At 50.3% G+C, this 24,286-nt stretch overlaps 7 protein-coding genes across 7 annotated transcripts; 5 read left to right on the top strand and 2 right to left on the bottom strand.

Annotated features, from left to right (window-relative positions):
• Positions 1 to 40: 40 nt before the first annotated feature.
• PG985_001045 (HECT-domain-containing protein) lies at positions 41 to 5,308 on the top strand (the record flags this gene model as incomplete). The annotated part of the gene is made up of 3 exons (XM_066820814.1): positions 41 to 4,844; positions 4,905 to 5,054; positions 5,112 to 5,308. The coding sequence occupies 3 exons, from the start codon at positions 41 to 43 to the stop codon at positions 5,306 to 5,308; spliced, it is 5,151 nt and encodes a 1,716-aa protein (XP_066691693.1).
• A 1,089-nt stretch (positions 5,309 to 6,397) lies between these two features.
• PG985_001046 (prolyl aminopeptidase-like protein) lies at positions 6,398 to 7,696 on the top strand (the record flags this gene model as incomplete). The annotated part of the gene is made up of 1 exon (XM_066820815.1): positions 6,398 to 7,696. One exon carries the CDS (start codon positions 6,398 to 6,400, stop codon positions 7,694 to 7,696), a length of 1,299 nt encoding a protein of 432 aa, XP_066691694.1.
• Positions 7,697 to 8,199: 503 nt separating this feature from the next.
• PG985_001047 (uncharacterized protein) lies at positions 8,200 to 10,734 on the bottom strand (the record flags this gene model as incomplete). Its single annotated transcript, XM_066820816.1, has 1 exon — positions 8,200 to 10,734. One exon carries the CDS (start codon positions 10,732 to 10,734, stop codon positions 8,200 to 8,202), a length of 2,535 nt encoding a protein of 844 aa, XP_066691695.1.
• Positions 10,735 to 12,360: 1,626 nt separating this feature from the next.
• PG985_001048 (uncharacterized protein) lies at positions 12,361 to 12,973 on the bottom strand (the record flags this gene model as incomplete). Its single annotated transcript, XM_066820817.1, has 2 exons — positions 12,361 to 12,798; positions 12,851 to 12,973. The coding sequence occupies 2 exons, from the start codon at positions 12,971 to 12,973 to the stop codon at positions 12,361 to 12,363; spliced, it is 561 nt and encodes a 186-aa protein (XP_066691696.1).
• A 774-nt stretch (positions 12,974 to 13,747) lies between these two features.
• On the top strand, positions 13,748 to 15,274 carry PG985_001049 (uncharacterized protein; the record flags this gene model as incomplete). The annotated part of the gene is made up of 1 exon (XM_066820818.1): positions 13,748 to 15,274. The coding sequence occupies one exon, from the start codon at positions 13,748 to 13,750 to the stop codon at positions 15,272 to 15,274; it is 1,527 nt and encodes a 508-aa protein (XP_066691697.1).
• A 1,054-nt stretch (positions 15,275 to 16,328) lies between these two features.
• On the top strand, positions 16,329 to 17,340 carry PG985_001050 (ubiquinone/menaquinone biosynthesis methyltransferase; the record flags this gene model as incomplete). Its single annotated transcript, XM_066820819.1, has 2 exons — positions 16,329 to 16,603; positions 16,668 to 17,340. The coding sequence occupies 2 exons, from the start codon at positions 16,329 to 16,331 to the stop codon at positions 17,338 to 17,340; spliced, it is 948 nt and encodes a 315-aa protein (XP_066691698.1).
• A 3,642-nt stretch (positions 17,341 to 20,982) lies between these two features.
• PG985_001051 (calcineurin-like phosphoesterase) lies at positions 20,983 to 23,352 on the top strand (the record flags this gene model as incomplete). The annotated part of the gene is made up of 3 exons (XM_066820820.1): positions 20,983 to 21,329; positions 21,410 to 21,511; positions 21,570 to 23,352. The coding sequence occupies 3 exons, from the start codon at positions 20,983 to 20,985 to the stop codon at positions 23,350 to 23,352; spliced, it is 2,232 nt and encodes a 743-aa protein (XP_066691699.1).
• Positions 23,353 to 24,286: the final 934 nt, after the last annotated feature.

A 24,286-nucleotide genomic window follows, 5' to 3' on the forward strand; every position in this document is an offset into this window, starting at 1 on the left:
ATCGGGCAACCATGCATCCCCTCCAGACGAGGACACTCCTATGACAGGTACCGATGACCAGGAGAAAGACCACGAACCTCCGCCGCCACCGCCACCTCCCGCGCACGATCCCGACGACGATAGTGACGAGAACGAGGACGACGATGAGGACGAGCCGCATCGCCACTACGATGACGACGACCCTTTCGGTGGATTTGGTGGCCCGCCCGGCTCTAGCTTGGGCAGCACACTCAGGGCTTTGACAGGTATGATGTCGGGCATGCCGTCACGATTAAGAGAGCTCCTGAGCAACTTGCGGATGAAAGAGGACCCATCTATGCAGATGATAGCTCTGCAAGAGTTGTCCGAGATACTGCTGGTGTCCAACGAGGATAACTTGGCTGGCCATTTCTCTCCTGATTCGTTCGTAAAGGAGTTGGTGGTCTTGATGCAGCCCAACGAAATCACTGGCGAAGAGAATCCCGATATGATGCTTGTCGCCTGCAGATGCCTGGCGAATTTAATGGAGGCCTTACCTGCTAGTACTGCCAACGTCGTGTACGGCGGCGCTGTCCCTGTCTTGTGCCAGAAACTTCTCGAGATTCAATTTATCGACCTCGCCGAGCAGGCTCTAAGCACTTTGGAGAAGATATCCGTCGATTACCCAACCAGCATTGTCCGCGAAGGCGGCTTGACCGCGTGTCTCTCATACTTAGACTTCTTCGCGACCAGCACGCAGAGGACGGCCGTGACCACGGCTGCCAATTGCTGCAGGAACATACCGGAAGACTCGTTTCCCGTAATCAAGGATGTCATGCCTATCCTACTCAACGTGTTGGCTAGCAGCGACCAGCGAGTCGTGGAGCAGGCCTCTCTTTGCGTTACGCGTATTATCGAGAGCTTCAAGTACCACTCTAACAAATTGGAAGAGCTCGTCAGTGTCGATCTTCTCAAGGCTATCCTCCGCCTGCTGGTCCCTGGCACCACCAATCTTATCAGTGCCAACATCCATACCCAGTTTCTCCGTGTTTTGGCCATAACAGCGCGAGCTAGCCCAAGACTCTCGGCCGAACTCTTCAAACTGAACGTCGTCGAGACGCTCTATCAGATCTTGACCGGCGTCTCCCCTCCAAGCGAGACGCAAGATGTGGCATCGAAACTCGACAGTGTGGTTATAATGCAAGCCCTCATCCACAGGCCCCGGGAGCAAATCATCGAGACTCTTAACGTCGTCTGCGAGTTGCTTCCCGGCGCAAAGTGGACCGAATCGAGCTCGCAAACCCACGGTCTACTCGATGGCCATGACTCAATCGCATCCTCCTCTACACCGGGATCGCGGAAGAAGTCATCCAACGACAAGCGCCTTGAGCTGCTTGAGAGCTGCAAGGACCAGGTCCGACGTTTTGCCCTGATCTTATTCCCTACTTTGACGGATGCTTTCTCTAGCACAGTGAACTTGAGTGTCCGGCAAAAGGTTCTTACTGCCCAAGTGAAGATGCTTTCCAACCTGGACAAGGACATCCTGGTCGACGCTTTGAAGTCCGTCCCTTACGCCTCGTTCCTGGCCGCCATTCTGTCTCAGCAAGACCACCCCTCGTTGGTCATGTCGGCTATCCAGACCACCGAGCTGCTCTTGACTCGCCTCGACGATATATACCGTTACCAAATCTATCGCGAAGGTGTCATCAATGAGATTGCCAAGCTGGCCGAAGACCACGACGCTCCAGAACAAAAGACCGAGGACTCAACAACGGCCGAGGCTGTAGTAGAGCCAAGCATAGTGTCAACCGAGGGCGGGGAGGATCGGGTCTCAATTCACAATGACTCCGAGGACGATCATGAAGATGATGACGAAGACCATGATGAAGACGAGGACGACGACGATGATGACGAGGATAACGAACATGATCATCACGACGAAGACGACATTTCCGCATCTCCCAGCTCGGACGGATCCACAATGTCTGTCGATGGACCTCCTCGGCTCTTCCTTGCAGATCTGCCGTCCATGAAAACTAGAATCGCCGAAGTTGCCAAGAAGTTCCTTGAAAGCCACGAGTCCGAAAAGCAAGGCAAAGCCATGAAGAAGAAGGCCATCAAGATCCTCAGTGATCTTCAGACCTTGGCGACTGATATTGAGAGTTTCTACTTGCTGCGCACCGCGAAAAACCTTGCCCCTGAAAATGGCATTGCACTGTTCGAAAGGCTGGCATCGTACTTTGATGCTGATGTTCTGGAGAGCGTTACAAGTGCTGAGCTTCTGGCATCTGGGCTGGTTCGTGTGCTCGAAGAGGTCTTCAGTAATCCCGATGAGACACTTGCCAACGCTGCTAGGGCCGCGTTCCTGGAAGTCTTCATGGGCCGGTCTGTAAGATCTAAGCCGAAGACGGCATCTGCCGACTCACCTTCGACCCCTTTCAGTGTCATGACACACAAGTTGCAAGATCTGCTTAGCCGCTCAGAACACTTTGAAGTTCTCACCGTCCATCAGAACACTTTTGACGGAAATCGCAGTAGCGCTGCGTCGATGTTGGCTAAGCAAATACGACTGAAACTGGTCGCCGATGACAACAGCGATATTCCCCGATCGTATCGCAGCATCATGGTGTCAATTCACGCCATCGCCACCTTCAAGGCTTTGGATGACTACTTGCGGCCTCGTATTAGTCTGCACGATCGTCCCAGGGGCGGCCGCCCGCGTAACGACCTATCTAGAGCATTGGCCGCTATGGCTGGGCACGCCGGATTCCCCACGGACAGACTTGCGGAACGCTTCGGGTACTCGAGCAGCCCTATTCCCCCACCCCCTGTTCCTGGCCAAGCATCGTCATCCAGCTCCAGACCTTCCAAGAAATCCAAGTCGCGGACGTCTGGCCAACTAGAAACCCCCATGACACCCAACCAGCTTTCAAGCTCAGGGCGGGAGAAGACCAGTTTGCGACGATCATCTCGTAGACAGGCACCACCAGCCGCGGAATCTCCAGCAGCGCCCCCGCCTCCCCCTGAGGAAGACGAAGATCTGCAAAATGCCCTGGAGTGTGCGGATGAAAAGCAGATGAGCGATGACGATGACGGCGATATTGGCGACAGCAGCGCTCTTGATGCTATTGTTGGCGAGTTAGACGAAGATATGGAAGAAGCACCAGCTCACGACCCTTCAGCCGTTAGTCTCGAGGTTGCTGCCGGCGGCAAGGTTACAGCCAGAAAAGAAGATGGGACACGAGTCCCCACTCCTCAAAGTGGACTCGGCAATATCCCTAACCGTAGTGCTACCCAGGCTCCGTCCAACTTATCTCAACAGAGCACGCCTACGCCAACACCGGCTGCAGCACCAGCTCCGGCGCCGTCATCTTCCCGGCCCCTCTCCTATGCCGCAGCAATCCAGTCGGTTCCTCAAGACTGGCACATCGAATTCAGTCTCGATTCCAGGGTGATCCCCAACGATACCACCATATACAGAGCTGTCCACACTGCCTCCCCGGCCGATGAACACCTCAGCCGTAGTGTGTGGTCTGCCGTGCACTCCATCAAGTTCCGTCGAGTTCCTGGACCGCCACCTGCGGAATCTATTGGCTTCCCTCCGGCATCCGAGGGCTCCGTCGATGCGAATGGCACGCCGACGTCGTTGGCGAAGCACCCCACAACCGGCTCTATCCTGCGTCTTCTCAAGATTCTCCATGATCTCAATGCCAACATCGATGACATCCTAGTTGAAAACAAGAATGCGCTCAAGCTCAACGTCGAGCCTCTTTCCCAGTTCGTCAACACAAAGCTGACTGCCAAGCTCAACCGCCAATTGGAAGAGCCTCTTATTGTAGCTAGCAACTGCCTTCCCAGCTGGAGTGAGGACCTGGCTCGTCTCTACCCGTTCCTTTTCCCCTTTGAGACTCGCCACTTGTTCCTCCAGTCTACCTCGTTTGGCTACGCTCGGTCTATGAGCCGATGGCAGAATGCCCAACAGGAGGAGACCAACCGCCGGAACAGCAGAGATGAGCGCCCATTCCTGGGTCGCCTCCAACGCCAAAAAGTACGGATCTCGAGGTCCAAAATTCTCGAGTCTGCTCTGAAAGTCATGGAGCTGTACGGAGCGTCTCAGAGTATCCTCGAGGTCGAGTACTTCGAGGAAGTTGGTACTGGCTTGGGTCCCACTCTTGAATTCTACTCTACCGTCTCCAAGGAGTTCTCCAAAAGGAAGCTCAAGCTATGGCGAGAATCGGACTCGAACGAATCTGATGAGTTCGTATCGGGACCGCACGGCATGTTCCCACGACCCTTGGCCGACGAAGATTCGTCCGCGAACACTGAGCGTATTCTGCAGCTGTTCAAGATGCTGGGCAAATTCGTTGCCCGTTCCATGATTGATTCGCGCATTATCGACCTGAACTTCAACCCCATCTTCTTCCGCATTGGGGACGAAGGTGCTGGCGTCAAACCATCCCTTGGTGCCGTCAAGATTGTGGACCCTGGTCTGGCCAATTCCCTGAAGCTCATCAAGAAGTTTGCTTTGGCCAAAAAGGCCATAGACGAAGACCCGTCCCGCACGGCGGCGCAGAAGGTGGCCGACACGGAGCAGATCGTCATCGACCACAGCAGACTCGACGACCTAGCTCTCGATTTTACCCTTCCCGGATACCCCGAGATCGAGTTGAAAGCCGGAGGAGCCCATATACCTGTCACCATCTACAACGTCGATTCCTACCTGGAGAAGGTTATAGACATGACTCTGGGGAGTGGAGTCAAGCGTCAAGTGGATGCATTCCGCGCCGGCTTTGCGCAAGTCTTCCCCTACTCGGCTTTGCGAGCCTTCACGCCGGATGAGCTTGTCACTTTGTTTGGCCGCGTTGATGAAGACTGGTCTCTGGAAAGTAAGTATTACTGTCTCTCCATATTGCTTAGTGACGATTTGCTAATCGGCATGTTTGTAGCTCTTATGGATTCGATCAAGGCCGACCATGGCTTTAACATGGACAGCCGAAGCGTCAAGAATCTCTTGCAGACGATGAGCGAGCTCACGGCTCCTCAGCGACGAGACTTCCTCCAGTTCACCACGGGCAGTCCCAAGTTACCAATCGGAGGTAAGTGCATGGCCCGACACGAGCATGGTGCTGGGGTTCTATACTGACTTTGACCAGGTTTCAAGAGTTTGACACCCATGTTCACTGTGGTGTGCAAGCCAAGTGAGACGCCGTATACGTCGGACGACTACCTGCCAAGTGTAATGACATGCGTCAACTACCTGAAGTTACCCGACTACACGACGATTGAGAGGATGAGGCGGCAGCTGTTCACGGCCATCCGTGAGGGCCAGGGCGCCTTCCATCTATCCTAGATGAGCGAGGAAGTCTCCAGCAGCAAGGAGACGTCGATGTTGAAAAATGCCAACAGCGTTGGAAGAGAAGCCCCTCGAGGCTCCTAGCGATTGATTTGATGCATTTTGCAAATTTGCGAATCTGCCAGCACAAGGGGGCATGTGATGTGTTTCCCATAAAAAGCGCCAGAGGCAGAGATTCGTAGTCCGGTGGAGGGAAGCAAAGTCAGGTTTCGCCATCTGCCGCAACGAACACGAAAGGCGACGATATGGTATAAGAGACTGAAGCTTTATAGGGGATGGGGAAGCATTTTTACCTGCATGGCTGGTTGTTCAGGCGTCTGGAAGTCCATTTGTTACATGGTCCCCCAGAAGGGACAACGGCGTGCAGTTTGGGAGGCCTGGTTTTTGATGGCCACTTTCGCGTTGCCCCTCTTCCAACATTTGCTTTTTGCAGTCATAGACCTCAGGTAGTCGCAGCTCAAGGAAGTAGATAGACTGATGAAATCCATTGTCACGAGTATTTTATGCCATGTGTTGCGATTATCGATGTAAAGGGGACAGTCTGTCTGTCTCGAAGCACATATGTATACGATATCTTCCAGGGGGCTGACTGACTGATTGACTTCCCGGGGATATGCCTGTCCGTCCAGTGTCAGGGTTCGGTGTCGTATCCACTTTTGCCGAGGCTCATCGGCTGCCAGCAGCGGCTAAAACAGCAGGGGTCCCTGCTGTACTCTGGGGTAGTAGTAGCCCTCCATTATCATTCAACGCCTGCTTCTCCTTTGAACCTATAGTATTGTCATCAACTCGATTCGCGGCAACCTCACTTTTAAAGAGAAGCCTGGGATTTGTGCATTACATTGCGCACCAAATCCTCGAGTCGTTGCTGATCTGCCGAGGCTCGATTGAATGTGTGACCTGCGTGAGGAAACGCCAGTAACAATCAGTTAGAGCCGCTTGGTGGTTGGATGCACAAGTGCCACAAGCCGAAGCAGCAGTGCCAGCGCGACAACGGCCCTAAGGGCGGAGGCATATTCTATCTCGCTTCCTCGGCCGTACATGTATAGTCACCTCACCTACATAGCCCATACATAAGTAGCCTACAAGATGGCGTTCCCTTACCATATCAAGGAGCACCAGATACCTTCACAGCACGTCCGAGAATACCCTCGGGCCACCGCCAACTCCCAGGACGATGTCCTCTACCTGGCCATCAAGCAGTACATCCCCAAGGATAACCCGAGCCCGCAGCCTGGCGATGTCACTATCATAGGCACCCATGCCAATGGCTTTCCCAAAGAGCTGTACGAGGCCCTCTGGGCGGAGCTGCATGAGACGGCCAAATCGAACGGGTTTCGGATCCGCAGCATATGGATCGCCGACATCTCAAACCAAGGCTACAGCGGCATTCTGAATGAGCACACTATGGGCGATGATCCGAGCTGGAATGACCACGCCCGCGATCTGCTGCATATGATCAACGTCTTCCGCGCCGACATGCCCCGCCCCATCGTTGGCGTCGGTCATTCCTTTGGAGCCAACATACTGGCGCACCTGTCATTGCTCCATCCGCGCCTCATCACCACCTTGGTTGCCTTCGATCCCACCATCACCCGCTTCACCTTTCAAACCAAAGGTCCGGGCATCACCCCGGCCCGCGGCTCCGCGTTCCGCCGCGAAGTCTGGCCCTCGCGCGAGGCTGCCGCCGAATCCTTTCGCCGCAGTCCCTTCTACAAGGCCTGGGACCCGCGCGTGCTCGACGCCTGGGTCCAGCACGGGTTGCGGCCGATGCCGACGGCCACGCTGCCTGCTACCGAGGCCGGAGAAGGCCAGGTCACGTTGTCCACCAGCCGGCACCAGGAGCTCTTCACCTTCTTCCGCCCGCTGTGGCCCTACTACAAACCCGACGGTACCGGGGTCGATCTCTCTCAGATCCCCGAGTTCGACGCCGCGGCCCACGACGACTTCGACGCCCGCGTCCCCTTCCCCTTTTACCGCGCCGAGGGCGCCAACATCCTGCGGCGCCTGCCCGAGCTCCGCCCCAGCGTCCTGTGGGTCTTTGGCGGCACCAGCGACCTCAGCGCCCCCGACAAGCGCCGCCAGAAGATGGCCGTCACCGGCACGGGCGTCAACGGCAGCGGCGGCGCCGCCGCCGGCCGCGTCGCCGAGGTCGTCATGGAGGGCCGGGGCCACCTGTTTCCCATGGAGGTCCCGGACCAGTGCGCCGACCACGCCGCGCGCTGGATCGGCCGCGAGATGCGGCGCTGGCGCGACGAGGAGGAGAAGTACCGCGAGTGGACCCGCCGGCCGTTCCTCGAGAAGGCGACCATGAGCGAGGAGTTCTTGCGGCGGGTCGGGCCGCCGCCGCAGAGGAAGGGGGCTAAGGATGGGGAGCCCAAGTTGTAGTGAAGAGGAGGAAGTGTGTTTGTTACGATTCGGAGCGTTGCATTATTTGACTTGGTTGCACGGGTCGGTTTGGAAGAGATAGAATGCTCATACACATTTAGAAAGTCAGCCCACTGATTCCTTCTCAGTTATCATTAATATTTGGTTCTCCTTGAGTTTATAGAGTGTGCGGGGCAACAATCTAGCAAAGCGTGAAAGAATACGGTCAAAAGTCAAGCAAAACAATCATCATTATACCCTACGGCTATCCTAGCAACTCGTTGAACGCCCTGAACACGCTGCCAATCTATATAAATACCAAAGAAAGACCATCATCATCAGCCTGTGGCAGGAACCTCTTTGTGAAACGCCGCCTCCTTCTCCTCGGGAATACACCTGTCAACAAGTTCTCCCTATCCATACTATCGATTACCAGAAAGAAACGCCAAAAACGCAAGAATGGGTGGCTAGCCATAAGGGAAGAATAAGGTGCAGAAAAGACATAAAAAGTAGTGGACTGCGCTTTAGTCCGATTCATCCGCCGAATCCCATATTATAGACGGCGGCCCCTCGATCTGCTGGTTGATCAGACTTTCCGGCAACATCTGGCTCTTGGTAGGCAACTGCGACGACCGCAGCGAGTGGCGATGCGAGCGGCCTGTAGCCGGGCTGCTTCCCTTAGGAGCACTGCTAGAGGGCACCGGCGAGAAGTGGGCAGACGGGAGCGGCGCCGCTTTCTCGGGCGACGGGACGGGGCTGGATGTCGAGACCTGGCTGACCGTGGTGGCCTGCGAGGCCCGCACGTAGTTTCCTCCGTTGTTGCGTTGGCTGTCTTGCCCAGTAGCCGCCGCAGCTGCTAAAGCACCAGAGAGAGAGCGGGGCATCACGGGTCTCACGAATACATTTTCGTCATCCTCCTCCTCATGGCCGTTATTCCTGGAGCTACTGCCTCGCGGGCGTGGCGCGGCTCTTTTGCGAGGTGTCGGGCTGGCCGGGATAATCTCGGGTTGGTCCGAGGCTGCTTGAGTCGAATGGCTGATATCGCTCCGGATTTGCTCGGCGATCTCCTGCGACACGGACACGTTGGGACTGCCGCGAACGGGACTGCTGCGGATCAAGCTTTGATCGACATCCTCATGATCTTCATCGAACAAGGCGCATCGCAGGTTCGCCGTAAGCTGGCCGACGATGGCGGGAGGGACGTAGGCATACTTCTGCGGCGCGGTAGGCCAGCCGTGCTGCTTCATCGTCTCGAGCGATACGGGGTTGTTCAGCTCGTAGATCTGAAGGACCTCGTACGCGTAGGTTGCCGCCTTCTTCTTGCCCTGGTTGAACTCGACATTGCCGATCCCATCATCTTCAATCTCGCCACGCGTCTTGGGGGGTCCCATGAGGAACATGTAGCGTAGTTCGCTCGCGGGCTTCGTGATGTATATCCATACGCGGTGAACCGACTCGGGCATCTTCCAGGAGCGGAACTCGTGGGTCTTGGTACGCTCGACCATGCGCTTGACGTGCTCGCCGTAAATGGAGACGATGATGTCGGAGCGATGCGAGATGGGACCGGTGGCCTGGATGGTTTCCAGGGGCACACGCTGGCTCTCGAGACCTTGTGTGTATGCTTGCGTATAGGCCTGTGTCGGGGTTTGGGCCGTCTGCTCCTCAACGGCCGCCTTGTCGGGTGAAGATCGTAGGCGTCGCCTGGGCTTTGCCACTGGGGTAACTTCTTCATCCTCAGCTTCTGTGTCATCCCCTGATACGCCTTCTGGGGCAGTGGCCGCTTTATCCTCATGTTCCGGTAAAGTTGGTTCATCCTCTTCATCCTCGCTTGGTCGATCATCGGAGGAGAGAAGAATAGCCTGAGTTTCGGTACTGACATCATAATTCTCAGGTGGTTTGTCTTCAGCAATGGAGACGTTGTCGTCGTGCCCAAGGATTGCGCTTTCATCGTTCCGCCTGCCTACAACACTCGAATCCTCCTCTTCTTCCTCGCTCTCCGTCGCGTCCGGATCTTCCTCATCAGAGTCTGGAATTTCCCGCAGGGGTTGCCGATTGGAAGCCTTCTCAAAGATGGTCTTGGGTGATTTCGGCTTGGTACGGCCGGGCGTGATGTTTTCCTTGTTCTCAGGCAGCTGGAAGCGAAGTCGTTTGGTTCCGCTCGAAGGCCCCCCCCGTACCTTGGGAGTTGGTGTGGTGGGGGAGCTGTGAGTTGTACTGTAGGTGTCTTGTATTTCCATTGTCCTAGGCGTCTTCCGTATGCCCTTGGGGGTTACGACCGGGGCTCCAACGTTGGAAGACCGCGCCTTCAAGGGTGAAGGCTCCTTGGCAGGGCTGTATCGTTGCAGCATAGGCGTTGCGGGCGAGTGTGAGGATGGTATCTCTAGCAATCGCGATCTCTGGTTCGATGGCGTTTCTTTCGGGGCGTCCCCCCGCAACAATTCCGAGCCTGTAGATAATGCATTTGTGTCCGCTCTAGAAGGAGTCTCAAGGGTATCCCGGACCTTTACGTCTCGCTTGGGTGTTTCCTCGACCAGACCCAGATCAGTCTCTGCTTCTGAGTCCTCAATCTTCCAGTCTTCTGCTTCCTCTTCCTTGTGCGAGAGGAACTGTGTGAGAGTCTGGGTGTGAAAGCTGCTCGATACGCTGGGCGTGTCACCCATGGTTCTGCGTCTCTTTGACCCCCTGGCTTTCTCGGGTTCCTCCTCGTCTCCCATGGTTTTGCGTCTGTTGTTGCGACTCGGTTTTGCCTTGGATTTCTTGGGCAGGACTTGCTCCAGTTCTATCTCTTGCGCCCCCTCATCGTCATCGTCATCGTCATCGATGAGATCGACATCTGCGGGCGACGGAGTGACAAAGTCCATCTGGGTGAGAGTGCCTTGCGCAGGGCTCTTAAACTTGGAAGGCCTATCATGCCCATATGTCCTGATCTGCCTGCGGCGATGTGAGAAGTGCTGCTGCTGTGGGGCGGCTGGTCTGGATTTGTATGTCTTGGGCGCCGGAGGCTCGGCGGGCTGATGATGCCCACCACTCCCAGCGCGAGCACGGGTCTGGACCGGCATGGCGGCGAGAAGACTTCCAAGAATACCGGGCGATGAGGTGCCGATGCCAAAATGCCGATGGCGTCCAAGAACGGCTTTGTCAAATATCACAAGTACAGAATTGCCAGAATGGCGATGGAGCGTCTAGCCCAACATTAGAGTTGATGAGCCCGTCAATGAGTCCCCGGGCTGTGGCGGAGAAGTGGGTCTGTGTCCCTGCAGCCAGCGAGCGCGTTCCATGTCGCGAAACGGGAGCGCGTCAGGCGCCATAACCTAAAACAGTAATTTCAATTTAGCATCCGCGGCTAACTGCATACAAGCTCGCATATATGCCGTATGCAAGGAAGGAGCACATGCAGCCCGGCTCATTTATGCAATTACGCAGGCTAATAGTACTTACATGTGACCCGGCTCTGGCATGGATGTATTACGCAACTGCGCCCTTCTTTACGGAGTATATCCATCAAATATTGTCCCTTGAGTACTACATCGTAGCAAGTCGCCAAAACTTATGTAGTGTACTCCGTAGTTGATGAACAATTCGCCATTCCCTTCTACTTCTAGCGGTTACCTCAGAAGCTCAGATCTCAATCCAGACCAGGGGGTGGTGGGAGACCGGGTGCGGCTAATATGTGTAGCTGGTGTAGCTAGAAATTAAAAATGGTTTAAATTAATATTTAAATTAATAATATAGCTTAAAGTATAATTAAGGAAATATTTTAAAGATATTAAGAATTATATAACTTAATTAATATATTAAATTAAGCTTAATTTATATATAAAATATATATTAAAAATAAGAAAATTAAAGAGAATTCTTTTATTTAAGTTTTAATTAAATATAATTAGTATAAGCTAAAATATAAGTAAATATCCTTTTAAAAGATTATAAAAATACCTTTAAACCGGTTAATATTTAATTAAAATTTTATTAATATATATTTAATTTAATTTAAATTAATATTAAAAGAAAGCCACTTTTAAAGGCTATCTTTAAGTGTTTTTAAATACCTAATTAAGCTATAATTAAGAAAGTTAATATTTTAAATAGTAAGGGTATCTAGATATATAGCTATTAGGGGGCTGCATTATTAGCTTAGACTGCTGCTAGCGCAGCCTCTAAAAACCACACTAGCCACACACCATCCCTTTACGCCAGCTGCAGTCTGAAACTGAGGTAATCTAGCGGATCCATCTCGTGTGGCCGATTATTCCGGCATAATGCCACTTATCTTATCCATCCTGACGCCAGTTATCCCATTGCCAGCGCCAGTTATTCCGCCACAGACTGCATAGCTACCTACTCTTACCCTTGGAATCATTGGAAGTCTGACTGCTCCCAATACCAGATTCATTCTAGTGTGACATTAGGTGTGGCCATTCTACTAATTCCGATGCATGGCATTCACTGAACTCCAGTCATGAACGTTTAATAATGCACTCACTACTACACAGATTGGGCAATTCAACTGCATGTATTAACTCATCCAAGTGACCAGACTGCAGCGTCAGGCCGCTTCTAGATGAACCATCTGCCTAATCTGAGAGAATCATAATAATACATCGTCTGCTGGAGCTGGAGCGAAGTCTCGTGCGATGGATTCAGACTTGATCCAGCACTGCCTTAGGTACTCGAGCAGCTCGTCCCTATTTCTTGCCCTTCTGACCCTTCTGACCCTTCTGGTCCGTCTGGTTCTTCTGGTCCTTCTGGTCCTTCTGGCCCTTCTGGCCCTTCTTGCCCTGCTGTCCCGGTCCCACGATCTCTGCAAGCGGTCTGATGGTCTCCTTGAATGCCTTTCGAATGGCGTCTGGGTCGAGTGTGGCGGGCTCCGCATCGCCGCTGGGCTTACTGTTGGCGTTCTTCGCATCCTTGTGACCAGCAGCCGGCTTGCCGCCGGCGGGCTTGCCGCTCTTCTGGTTGGCGTCCGACTTGGCTGCGGAGCTCTCGATCTCGGATGTTGAGACGTAGGACTGGGGCACCAAGACGGGTCCAGAAACCGTGTTGGGGGCGTAGGGCTTGAGGGTGGTGATGGAAATTCCGTTATTGATCTGAATCTGAAGATTGTGCTCCTTGGCGGCCGTCAACTGCGAAACAATTAGTCTTATTGCTCATCAATAATGAGGTGGTAAAGCTTACTCCCTGCATATTAAGCCGGAAATTGTCGTCCTCCCAAATGTTTCCGGGAGTCAGTCTGAGGCCCTGGAGCTTCTCATCTGGGATGTCGTCGATGAAGTTGATCAGGATCTTCTTCCAGTTCATCTTGGCGGTTGGGAAAGACCTTGGTGATGAATACGATACTGGTAGTGGCAACGATCCAAGTGTAGGGTGTGTGAAAGGTATGGGAGAACTTCTCAAGTCGACGAGCCAGGAAGGAAAGGAAGAGGCTATTTATTTCCTCGCACAGGTGCTGGGCTGATTGAATACAAGCAACCTGCACCTTCCTTCTGTCCCTCTTTAGCATTGGAAATTTCGCAAGCTGTACCTTCCTTCTCTCCCTCTTTAGCATAGAGAATTTCGCAAGCTGCACCTTCCTTCCTTCCCTCTTGACACCCTTTACTTAGGTAAGCTCAGACGTCCAGATTCTTCTGGGCAGGATATGTACCAACAATCTCCCACCCAGTTACAGATTCTTCAATTTACATGTACATGCATTAATCGTCCTTCCTTTTACATCAATTGATAGGGTTCGCAATCTTGTCGGTCCTCAAATCCTCCCTATTAATTCCCGACTCTCAACCTTCTGGGCCCCACCTTGCCGCAACTTTCCTTCCTCCCCCAACTACAACACCAACGCTTGCCACAAGGTTCGACAGCATAAAAAAGAGATCTGGCTCAACAACCTGGCCATCCGGTGACTGCCTAGGGAATTGATGAAGACATCGTCAAAATCCGCTTTCTATCCTTCATTCCAGGTTAGTATCGAATTACCATACACCAATGCGAGCCAAGCTGAGCGCCAACACAGAACAGCAACCGTTCCTACCCACCACCGCTTCACTTGCATCACGAAGATCCCATCATCCTCATCCGAAGATGCCGTCGCAGAGTGACACACGTCGTGCTGGTCTTGTATGGACCGAAGACCTATTCCAGCTCACACCAACTTGGGAGCATGAACCTTCGCTTGATGCAATTCGCGATGTGTGCTGTGAGCACTTGGGTCTGTCTGTTGACAATGTGACCGGCGAAGGGGGAGATGCTTGCACCATTACTTTTCGCGCGGCTGGTGCACTCAACAGAGTCTACATAGTGGACAGTGTGAAGGGCAAATTCGTCATGCGAGTAACGTTGCCCGTCGACCCAGGTTACAAAACGCGAGGTGAAGTTAGTACACTGCGCTTCATCCGAGAGAACACAACCATTCCAGTGCCCGAGGTTATCGCATTCGATGACACGAGTAGCAACAAGATCGGGTTCGAATGGATCCTCATGGAGTTTATTTCCGGGCAGTCCTTGCATTATTGCTGGCGCAAGTTGACCATGGAACAGAAAACCACGCTGGTTCAACGTGTCGCTGAACTGCAGTCGCAGCTGTTCCAGTTTCGCTCCATTGGTAACAGCTCAACGCTCCGAGGAATCGGTACTCTGGGAACCGATACCGACTTCGATGTCCCTGGCCGAATCGTTTCCTTTCCATTTGTGGAAGGCGATTGCTACGACTACGACGTACCTCGAGGCCCATTTCGATCAAGCCATGATTGGCTCCAAAGCCGTCTTCAAATAATCCAGCTGAAGAAACTAGAGGAGATCGAGCACGCTGAAGATGATGAAGACGAAGAACTAGCAAGGGACGGTCTCAAGGCATCACAGTATCTGAAGTCTATACTTCCCAAGATATCGGCCCCTTCCCAGACATGTGATGCTGAGCCGACGGCAATCTGTCACCATGATCTTTCTGAGATGAACATCATGGTGGATGATCAAGGACACATCACTGGCATCATTGACTGGGAGTGCGTTTCCGCTATGCCTTCTTGGATGATCACCAACGCCCCGGCTTTCCTTCGGGGCCCAGAGAGGGACGAAGAACCCTCCAGGGATGGGTACGCCGACGAGACTGAAGAAGACCGAGAGCGAAGCCGTCGTTGTAGAGTTAAATGCGATCTCGACAACGAGGGCAAGAACAAGCTGTACTGGATTCACCTCAAAGAATACGAGATTACCCAGTTGAGGAAAGTCTACGACAAAAGCATGCAACAAATTCTGCCAACGTGGAAAGAGATGGCGAAGGACGCAGAGCTGCAATTGGACTTTTACCAATGTGTCGAGAACGCTTCGATCAGCTGGGACAGCCGCACCACTTGTGTGTGGGCCAAGTTCATAGAGAAGGGAGTCATGGTAAGAAAGAATGACGCGATTGACATCGTCGATGACGACGACGTCGACGATGGAACTTATGAGACCGATGACAGCGAGGACGAGGAGCATGAGGACAAGGACAACGAGAGTTGGGAACATGATGAATATGACCTCGAACTCCCGTGGCTGCTGGTGGATATCGAGGCAGACTTCCTTGTCACTCAAGGCATCGTATCGTATCCGAGTGGCAGTGAGGCATAGGTCGCTGGCTGCCATGATACAGATACTGCGAGGAGATCGAGAATTGGATGAGCCTTAACGCTCTATTTAAGATCCGCCGAAGATTGTGTAGAAAATCTGGCATGCTCCTCAGATATGCAGTATGCAGTATTAGATTACCTAAAACCCTTTCTTGCAGTACCGTCGTGCCCGTCACCCGAATCTCATTGCTTCAAGTAGGGCGAATATTTGTTCAGGCATATCAAGCCAGATAAATTATTAAAAAAAACTTACAAATCAGTGATATGGCATCACCACGACTAACGACTGTTAGATCTCTCTGACTTGAGTACGACTTGACTGCAAAAAAACATACCCTCGCCCATGGCCGTCCCCCCAAAACACTACGCAGTAGATTGAACTGCCTGAAATAAGTTCCGACCATCAGTCATTTGCGGAGACCCCCACACATTGGACTTGGTGGTATTCATGCACAATCAATCTACCCTTTACCACTACCAGTCTACCAGATAAAGTTCGTCGGCGAAAATCAACCCCGTTGAACACTGCAAATCCTCGCGATACAAGCATGGATTCCATCAGCCCCGCCGCGTCTATTGGACTGATAGTACTGTTCATCGTCCTACTTATCGGAGCCACCATCTGGAAGGGTAAGTCCATTGTGACTTTCTTCGGCCATGAGATGTTCAAGGCGCGGTTGGAACGGCAAAGACAACATCAAGAGCAAACCGCAGCTCACGAATCTGAAGTTTGAGGTAAGTAGCACCTCTGACGCTGGACCGCCGTGTTGTGGTCGATTGCCGAGCTACAACCAATTCAATCCATATATCTTGGTGATAAATCAACATGATGTTGTTGGTGAGACGGGCAACGGGCCTGGTGTCCCACTATGTAATCGGCGGCCCGGGCTTGGCAACCTTAGCGTCCGCTGTCTGACCCCAGAAAAAAATGCTAGTCGGACAGGTCGATCTCGAACCGCAGGCTAACCTGATCTCCCTGGACAGGATCGTCCTCGAGCCTCTGCTGTGACTGTCGTATCTCTGAGCTACCTACACCCAAGGCGCAGACAGTCACCATGGCCGCCCGATCAGGCCTGCGCGCCTCTGCAAAATTATTGCGAACCTCCGATTCTATCACCTGCCGTTGCGCACGACCTTTCAGCACAACCCTTCAGTCCCGATATCCCACATCCTCCCCCTCCGATAGAACCAAGACGACCCATTTCGGCTTTGAGGATGGCGTCTCCGAGAAGGAGAAGACGGAACGAGTCGCCGGCGTTTTCCACAGTGTGGCCGAGTCCTACGATCGCATGAATGATCTGATGTCTTTTGGCTGGCATCGCATATGGAAGTGAGTCTAGGCGCATACCTGCCGCACCTCTCTCCAGACCTCTGCTTGACTAACTTGGCAAAAGGGACCACTTTGTTTCCTCTCTAAACCCCGGCGCCTCTTCATCGAACCCCCCGAAACCGCAACGCATCCTTGACATTGCCGGAGGCACAGGCGATATTGCCTTCCGCATGCTGCACAATGCCCACATTCTCAACTCGAACCCGGACGTACACGTTACGATATCTGACATCAACACCTCTATGCTTTCTGTGGGCAAGTCGCGGTCGGAAGCCCTTCCTGCATCGCAGCAAACGGCCCTCTCTTTTCTTCCAGCGGATGCTACCAGTCTCCCGGACGCCATCGCGGACTCATCGATAGATCTGTACACTGTCGCGTTCGGCATCCGCAACTTCTCCAACATACCCGCGGCTCTGCGGGAAGCCTACCGTGTTTTGAAACCTGGCGGTGTGTTCGCCTGTCTGGAGTTCAGCAAGGTTGGCAATCCGGTGCTGAACGCCGCTTACAAGAGGTGGAGCTTCAGCGGTATTCCCATGATCGGACAATTGGTTGCCGGCGATCGCGACAGTTACCAGTACCTGGTGGAAAGCATTGAGCGATTCCCTACTCAAGAAGCGTTCAGGGACATGATCGTTGATGCTGGGTTTGTTGTTGGAGGGGATGGCTACGAGAATCTTACAGGCGGTGTTGCGGCTATTCACAAGGGCATGAAGCCTTTGAAGCCGTCGTCAGAATGACTTGGATGACCCTCTGTATTACTTTGCATAGTAAGCTTGTATCATTAGGAACATGGCATCGACAGTCACTAGAAAGGGCTGATGATCCGTCAATGTGCGTCACATCCAGAATCAGCTGGCAATGCCTTGTACCAATAATTAAACTGTACCAACTCCGAATAAGCAATTGCACCCCTGTCATAAGGTAACTCAATTGAGGCTGCTGACGTTATGCAGCCCTTCAGCTCGGGTTTGAAACAAAACATTATCTTTAGCGAATTCATCTGCAGCGTGTAACCTAACCGTTCAATGTTCCAGAGTCGAGGCTTATGTAGTTATTAGGTAGGTTCTCTTTAAATCGATCAATTGGTTCAATCCAGCCTAAAAAGGTACACAGGTTAATATATAAAACGTAGACAGGTACGGAAGTCGCCGTCAAAAATCTTTTCTACCCCCCCCTACCACCCACCTTTATTATCAACCCCTATAACCAATATTATCAACTAATAATCAGCTATACCTAAGGGGTTATTTTTTTTTCTTTTTTTATCGATTTTATCGATTTTTTTATTTCGTATTATCTTTTTATTATTAATGATACTTTTTATTAATTTAATAACGTAATCGTTAATTATAACGTTAAAATCCCTTTTTTATAATAAAATTAACGTTAAAATCTAAGCTATAACCGGCGTATTAATATAAACTATTAATAATATTTATATATAAACTATTAAAACTAAATTTAATCTTAATACTTAACTTATTATTATTTATAATAAATTTATAATTAATAAAGCTCGACTTAATTAATCTTTAAAATAAAAAAAATAACTAACTTAACTTATTATTAATAAAATATTTAATAATAAAAATAAAAGGGAGAAACCTATTAAGTAAATTATTAATAAAATTAATAAATTTAAAATTATATAAATCTTTAAATTTACAGTTTAATAAACCCTTTATTATAATAATTACTAAAAAACTAAGCCGATTAAAAAATTTAAACTAATATAAAAAATAAAAAATAAAAGATTTAAATAATATAAAATTTATAAATACTAAACTATTAAGGATTAAAAGAAAATAATTTAAAATAATAAAATAAATATTATATTCCTTTAATATTATAATAATTACCGGATTTAAAAAAAAGCTTCTAAAGCCTTTATTAAATTATATATTTATAAATAGTAAAAAAAATATTTAAAGTTTATATTCTAAAGTTATTTTACTTATAATTATAAAAAGCCTTATTATATTTAAACCCTTAAAATAATAATATAATATAAAACCGTTACTACCGCTATTAATAAAATACATTAAAAAAATAAACCGAAAATTAAAAATAATTAAAAATTAAATATCGATATAAAAAAAACCGGCCTTTATAATTACTTTAAAAAGAAACTAATATAAAAATTTAATAAAAAAAATAATAAACTTTTTTATATTAAAAGCTTAAGGATAAATTAATAGTATTATTAATAAAAAATTATAATATTAAAGTTTATACTTTTTATTAAAAAATATAAAAAAGAAAAACTTAATATATTTATTTAAAAAAATAAAGCACCGGTATATATACATTAATATTAAAAAATCGTATATAATTACTATAAAATAAACTAGTTATTATAATATAATAATTTATTAAATTTTAACTCTATTAAGCTATATTAATTTTATTTAAAAAAGAAAATAATACGAAAAAAAGCTTTTAAAAACCGGTTATAAACTATTAAAGTATAATTTAAAAGTTAACCGGAAATACCGTAAATTATTATTTAATATTAAATTAAAAAAATCCTTCGCTATATTAAAAAGATTATCGAATTAAAAAGAGATAACGAATATTAAAAAAAAAAGGCTAATATTAAAAAGAAACTATTATAAGTATAATTTTTAAATCTATAAAAATATTAAAAATAACATTATAAATTAATAATATATTTATTATAACTATACTTAATATTAGCTCTATTAATAATATTATTAATAATTAATATTAAGTTTTAAAATAATTCTATTAGGTTTATTAATAATATTAATAACATTATCGGTATTAAGCTTTAAAACAGCTTTATCTAGTCTATTAATAATATTAATAACTAGCTAGTATTAAGCTTTAAAATAATTCTATTTAATCTATTAATAATATTAATAACTAACCGGTATTAAGTTTTAAAATAGCTCTATTTAATTCATTAATAATATTAATAACCAGCCGATATTAAACTTTAAAACAGCTTTATTTAATCTATTAATAATATTAATAACTAGCCGGTATTAAGCTTTAGAATAGCTCTATTTAATTTATTAATAATATCATTAATATTAAGCTTTAAAACAGCTCCATTTAATCCATTAATAATATTAATAACCAGCCAGTATTAAGCTTTAAAACGCCTTAAAACAGCTTAAATACACACTATATACATTAATTACCTGCCACCTGATACCAATTACTTGGCAGATAGGGGGGGGGTAGAAAAGACTTTTGACGGCGACCTCCGTAGAGACCGTTACAGCCTCGCCGCGCTTTCCCTCTTTACGCGAATGGCTTTCCACGTATGGTTTAGCGTGCACAGCCCTGGAAGTAACAGCGCCCGCTGGGCTACCAAAAAGCCGACTTTTACTGCTATGCTTGGGGGAGGGGAGGAGGGAGAAGCCAGCTGCGAGCTGGGGTCAATAGCGAGTGAGTGCCTGGAAGTTTGAATGGGCCCGGCCTCCCGAGCTCCATTAAATCGGTCAATTGGTCCTGTAGTTGGTGGACAAGTTACAATAGCCAGCAGCGGGCAGCCGGGTAGCCAGCTACCTCCAGCAAGCTCAGCACTACCTACCTCCTGCCTCCCTCACTGCACTGACACTGCACAAGCATTGACATTTCGAGGTAGCACCCCCGTACTCTTACCAACTACCATCAACCCCCAAACCATCGCAGCTTTCCCTCTGCCTACGTACTCTAAATTTATTTTGGGAGATCCATCTTTGTTGTTGTAGAGCCGCAGCCTTCCCATCACCTCACTGCAGGCCAATCTCTCACTTGCGCATCACGCATCCATTCCACCTTGCCCTTCCGTATTTGTTCTTTCGTTTTGATACCCAGGAAACACATACTTCTGTACTTGTTTCTATCAGTTACATACATTGGGTTCTGGCAGAAGTTGCACCGTTGCCGCCGTCACTGACAGACGACCGAATTGTGGGAGACGCACTGCAGGCGAGAAAAAGAAGCAAAGCCACCACACCTGGCCGGGCCTGCGAATTTCCTCCCTTGACCACCAAGTCACAACAACCTCACCTCACGCGCCGAACGATTGTCCATCTCCAGCCGCCGACCAACGTACATTATTTCGGCCACCTCGAGAACCATCGTTCCTCCCTCTTCGCCCGTTACTTCTATTCCACTCGAAAACCAACCAAACCTACTGATCCATGGCTGTATGTCACTCCTCGCCCGGATTCCTTTTGCGCATTCGATATACCACTGCATCAGAAGTCTGATGCGACGTGCTCATCTCTACCAAGCTTCCAAAGCACACACTCTCTTTCCGCTGTCACGTCGTCTTTCTTTGATCTGCAGATAAGTTGGATTGCAGACCTCACGATCTCCCTCTACCTTGAACCGCCACCCAACCCAGTATCTTACCAAGCATCATGGCTTCTACTGGCCCCCCTCCCCACCCGATGGAGTTCCATCACCAGTTCGGCTTCCCCCCTCCTCCCCCGATGGCGGTAACGCAGCAAGGCTACTATCCCGCTCAGCCCGTCCAGTACCGGCGGGGCATGTACAGCGACGTCCGACTCGAGATGGGCATCCCCATGACTGACCCTCACATCCAGCAACCGCGCCAGCCTTATAACCAAGGCTACATGCCCAACGGCGCCCCTGGCAGCCACCCCAACCTTCAGCCTGCGCCCGGCGCAACCCCGCTGCTACCGAACCAAGGTCGCGTTATCCAGACTGGCCCTATTCGAGTTCTCTGCATAGCCGATGTGCGAGGGTAAGTTGGACTTCTCAGCAAGTGAGTCTGAGGCGCAGGAGCAAGGTGCTAACGTATTTGCAACATATAGGTAACCTCAGATCTCTGAACGACCTCGCTAAGCAAGCTCGAGCCGACCATATTATTCACACTGGAGATTTCGGCTTCTACGATGATACATCACTGGAACGAATTGCTGACAAGTGAGCTGGAATCGATGCACAAAATTTTGGGACATAGTATCTGACCGTGTGGTAACAGGACACTGAAGCATGTTGCGCAGTACTCGCCACTGATATCTGAGAATGTCAAGAAGGCTATTGGCCAGGGCGGCCCCGGCCCCGTGAAGCAGCGCTTCGCGTCCCAGGACCTGCCTTTGTCTGAGCTCTCCATGTTCATTAGCGGCCAAGCCAAGCTCGACGTCCCTGTCTACACAGTCTGGGGTGCGTGCGAGGATGTGCGCGTGCTGGAGAAGTTCCGATCTGGCGAATACAAGGTCAACAACCTGCACATTATCGACGAAGCTCGTTCCATGCTGCTCGAGATCGGAGGTGTCAAGCTTCGCCTGCTTGGTCTGGGTGGCGCCGTGGTCATGCACAAGCTCTTTGACAACGGCGAGGGCCGGACTACCATTGCGGGTGGCCAAGGTACCATGTGGACGACACTTCTTCAGATGGGAGAGCTTGTCGATACTGCCAACCGTGTCTACGACCCAACGGAGACCCGCGTATTCATCACGCACGCCTCGCCGGCCCGTGAAGGTATCCTCAACCAGCTCTCCGTGAGTCTGAAGGCGGACTTCTCTATCTCCGCTGGTCTCCACTTCCGATACGGAAGCTCCTACAACGAGTTCAGTGTCAACCCTACGCTGGATCACTACCGCGGCAAGCTCGCCGCTTCCAAGGCCTCGTTCAATGATGTTTGGGAGACGGTGAAGAGCGAGGTGGAGCCCGCCATTCAGCAAAACGAGGCTCAGCAGAACCTTCTGCGAAACGCGCTTAACCTTGTTGAGAAGATGCCTACAACTGCAGCTGGTGGTAACCCGTTCGGCGGTCCTGTCGGTGGCTCTGCTGCCCTCGGACAGGTGGACGAAAGCGCCTTCAAGAATATGTGGAACTTCAATCTGGCGGATGCCGCCTTCGGCTGGTTGGTGCTGGAGATCCAGGATGGCCGGATTGGTACCGAGATGAGAGCACAAGGATTCAACTTCTCCCACCGTGGTGCCAAGCAACAGCCCAACATGCCTGCCACGAGCTCGCCTTCGCCTGCGCCCATGGCTAGTGGAGCACCTGCTGCGAACATGCCACCTACCGGCCCCCAGCGAGCTCCATCTGCGACCCAGCCTAAATCGGCCAATGCTACGCCACTGCAGCAAAAGCCTGCCACACCCAAGCCATCAGCCCCGTCTCCCGCACCTGCCTCCGCAACCAAGGAGAATGAGAAGCCCACGAATGGCACAGCTACCGGTCCTGACTCGGCACCTTCACCCGCTCCTCGGGGCGGGGCTGCTTCTGAGATCATCGGTCTCTTCATCATGAATGTCCAGTCGGATGAGCAGGCTCGCGATATCTTCACCGATGAGCACAAGGCCAAGATCACCAAGATCGACAAGTGGGGTGCCTCATCTCAGAACAAGGTGGCGCACTTCCCGACGCTCGACGATCGTGATCAAGCCTATGGTAGCCTTCCGGACGACTACAAGGTCCGCCAGACCGAAGACCGATCCAAGCCCCTTGTTAAGATCTTCCAGCCCCGGGAGAGCAAGACTTTCGCCAACCGAGGTGGAGCTGGCACGTGGGGCAGCAGTAGCCGAGGTGGCACCAACTCGAACCGCAGCGGCTACCAAAGCGCCACTGACCGCGGAACCGCTAGTGGCGGAGAGAGCGGTCCTGAAAGCGGCCGTGGAGGACGTGGACGGGGTGGAAGCCGAGGTGGTAGGGGTGACCGCGGCGGCCGGGGCGGACGTGGCGGCCGTGGAGGCGCCAAGGGCGACGGCGGCAGCGCATCACCTGCTCCGGTCTCGGCAACCCCGGCGGATTCTTGAAGTAGACAGAATCAGGCAAGCTAACCTGGTTGCCGTCTATGCATTCCCATATTACGCTTAATCCACTTGTACAACTCGGTTCTCGCATGAAAATCAGCTTCTGTCGTTCAACTGGCGTAGAGGGTTCATTAAAAAAAAAAAAGTCGGCCAGTTGAGAGGAAGGGGCGCTTCCTTTATTGGAGGGAGCATGGCCTCTCGTTATTGAATGGTGGACACGGATACGATGCAGACAGGTCTTTCTACCTGCTGCTAGATATGATAAGACGCTTTCCTCATTTGTACCACAAACCACTTGGCCTTCGCGGGTCTTTCTTCCCCCAACCTGTCACCTTCCCCACTAATTACATGTCTTCGTCGAGGGAGGATGCAGTGGGATGGCTTGTGGAAAGTCTTGAATGAGAGAGGACGGGTTGCTTTTGCATGATAGGCACGCTGGCCCTGATACGAAGAGGGCAATTGAGGTACACTTTCTACTTTGCTGGTATGAAATACGAAAAAGATCTCAGACCCATAGGCCAGGCTTGACTTTTGGCTCAGCCTTGCGCTTTTGCAAAGTGTGTTAATTCTTCAACCCCTTCCTGGAGTGGGGTTGGCTTCCTCAGTGGCCCTTGTAATATATGATTCACACCAAGTTCCGCGGCACTTGATTGCATTTTCGTAATGTGACAATGTGGTCGTGATATTTCCGTGTATGGTAATGGTCGGCCTACTTGTGATTGTCATGGACGCCTGGCAGGAGCGATACCCTTGTTTCTAAGAATAGTGAGAGCGGACGAGATGCGAGATCCATGCAGCCATGGGTCGATTCATCTATGGAGACTGCTGATCTTCACCATCCTTGCTGAATATTTTTCTGGGCCGCATGAACGTTCCATGTTGCTCAGCTCGTAAAACGGGACCAGCACTATGCTGGATGAAGTGCGAATACGTAGAG

This window comes from Apiospora marii, assembly GCF_038362585.1.
Source record: "Apiospora marii strain CBS 49790 chromosome Unknown utg000001l_segment0_segment0, whole genome shotgun sequence".
Classification (NCBI taxonomy): domain Eukaryota; kingdom Fungi; phylum Ascomycota; class Sordariomycetes; order Amphisphaeriales; family Apiosporaceae; genus Apiospora; species Apiospora marii.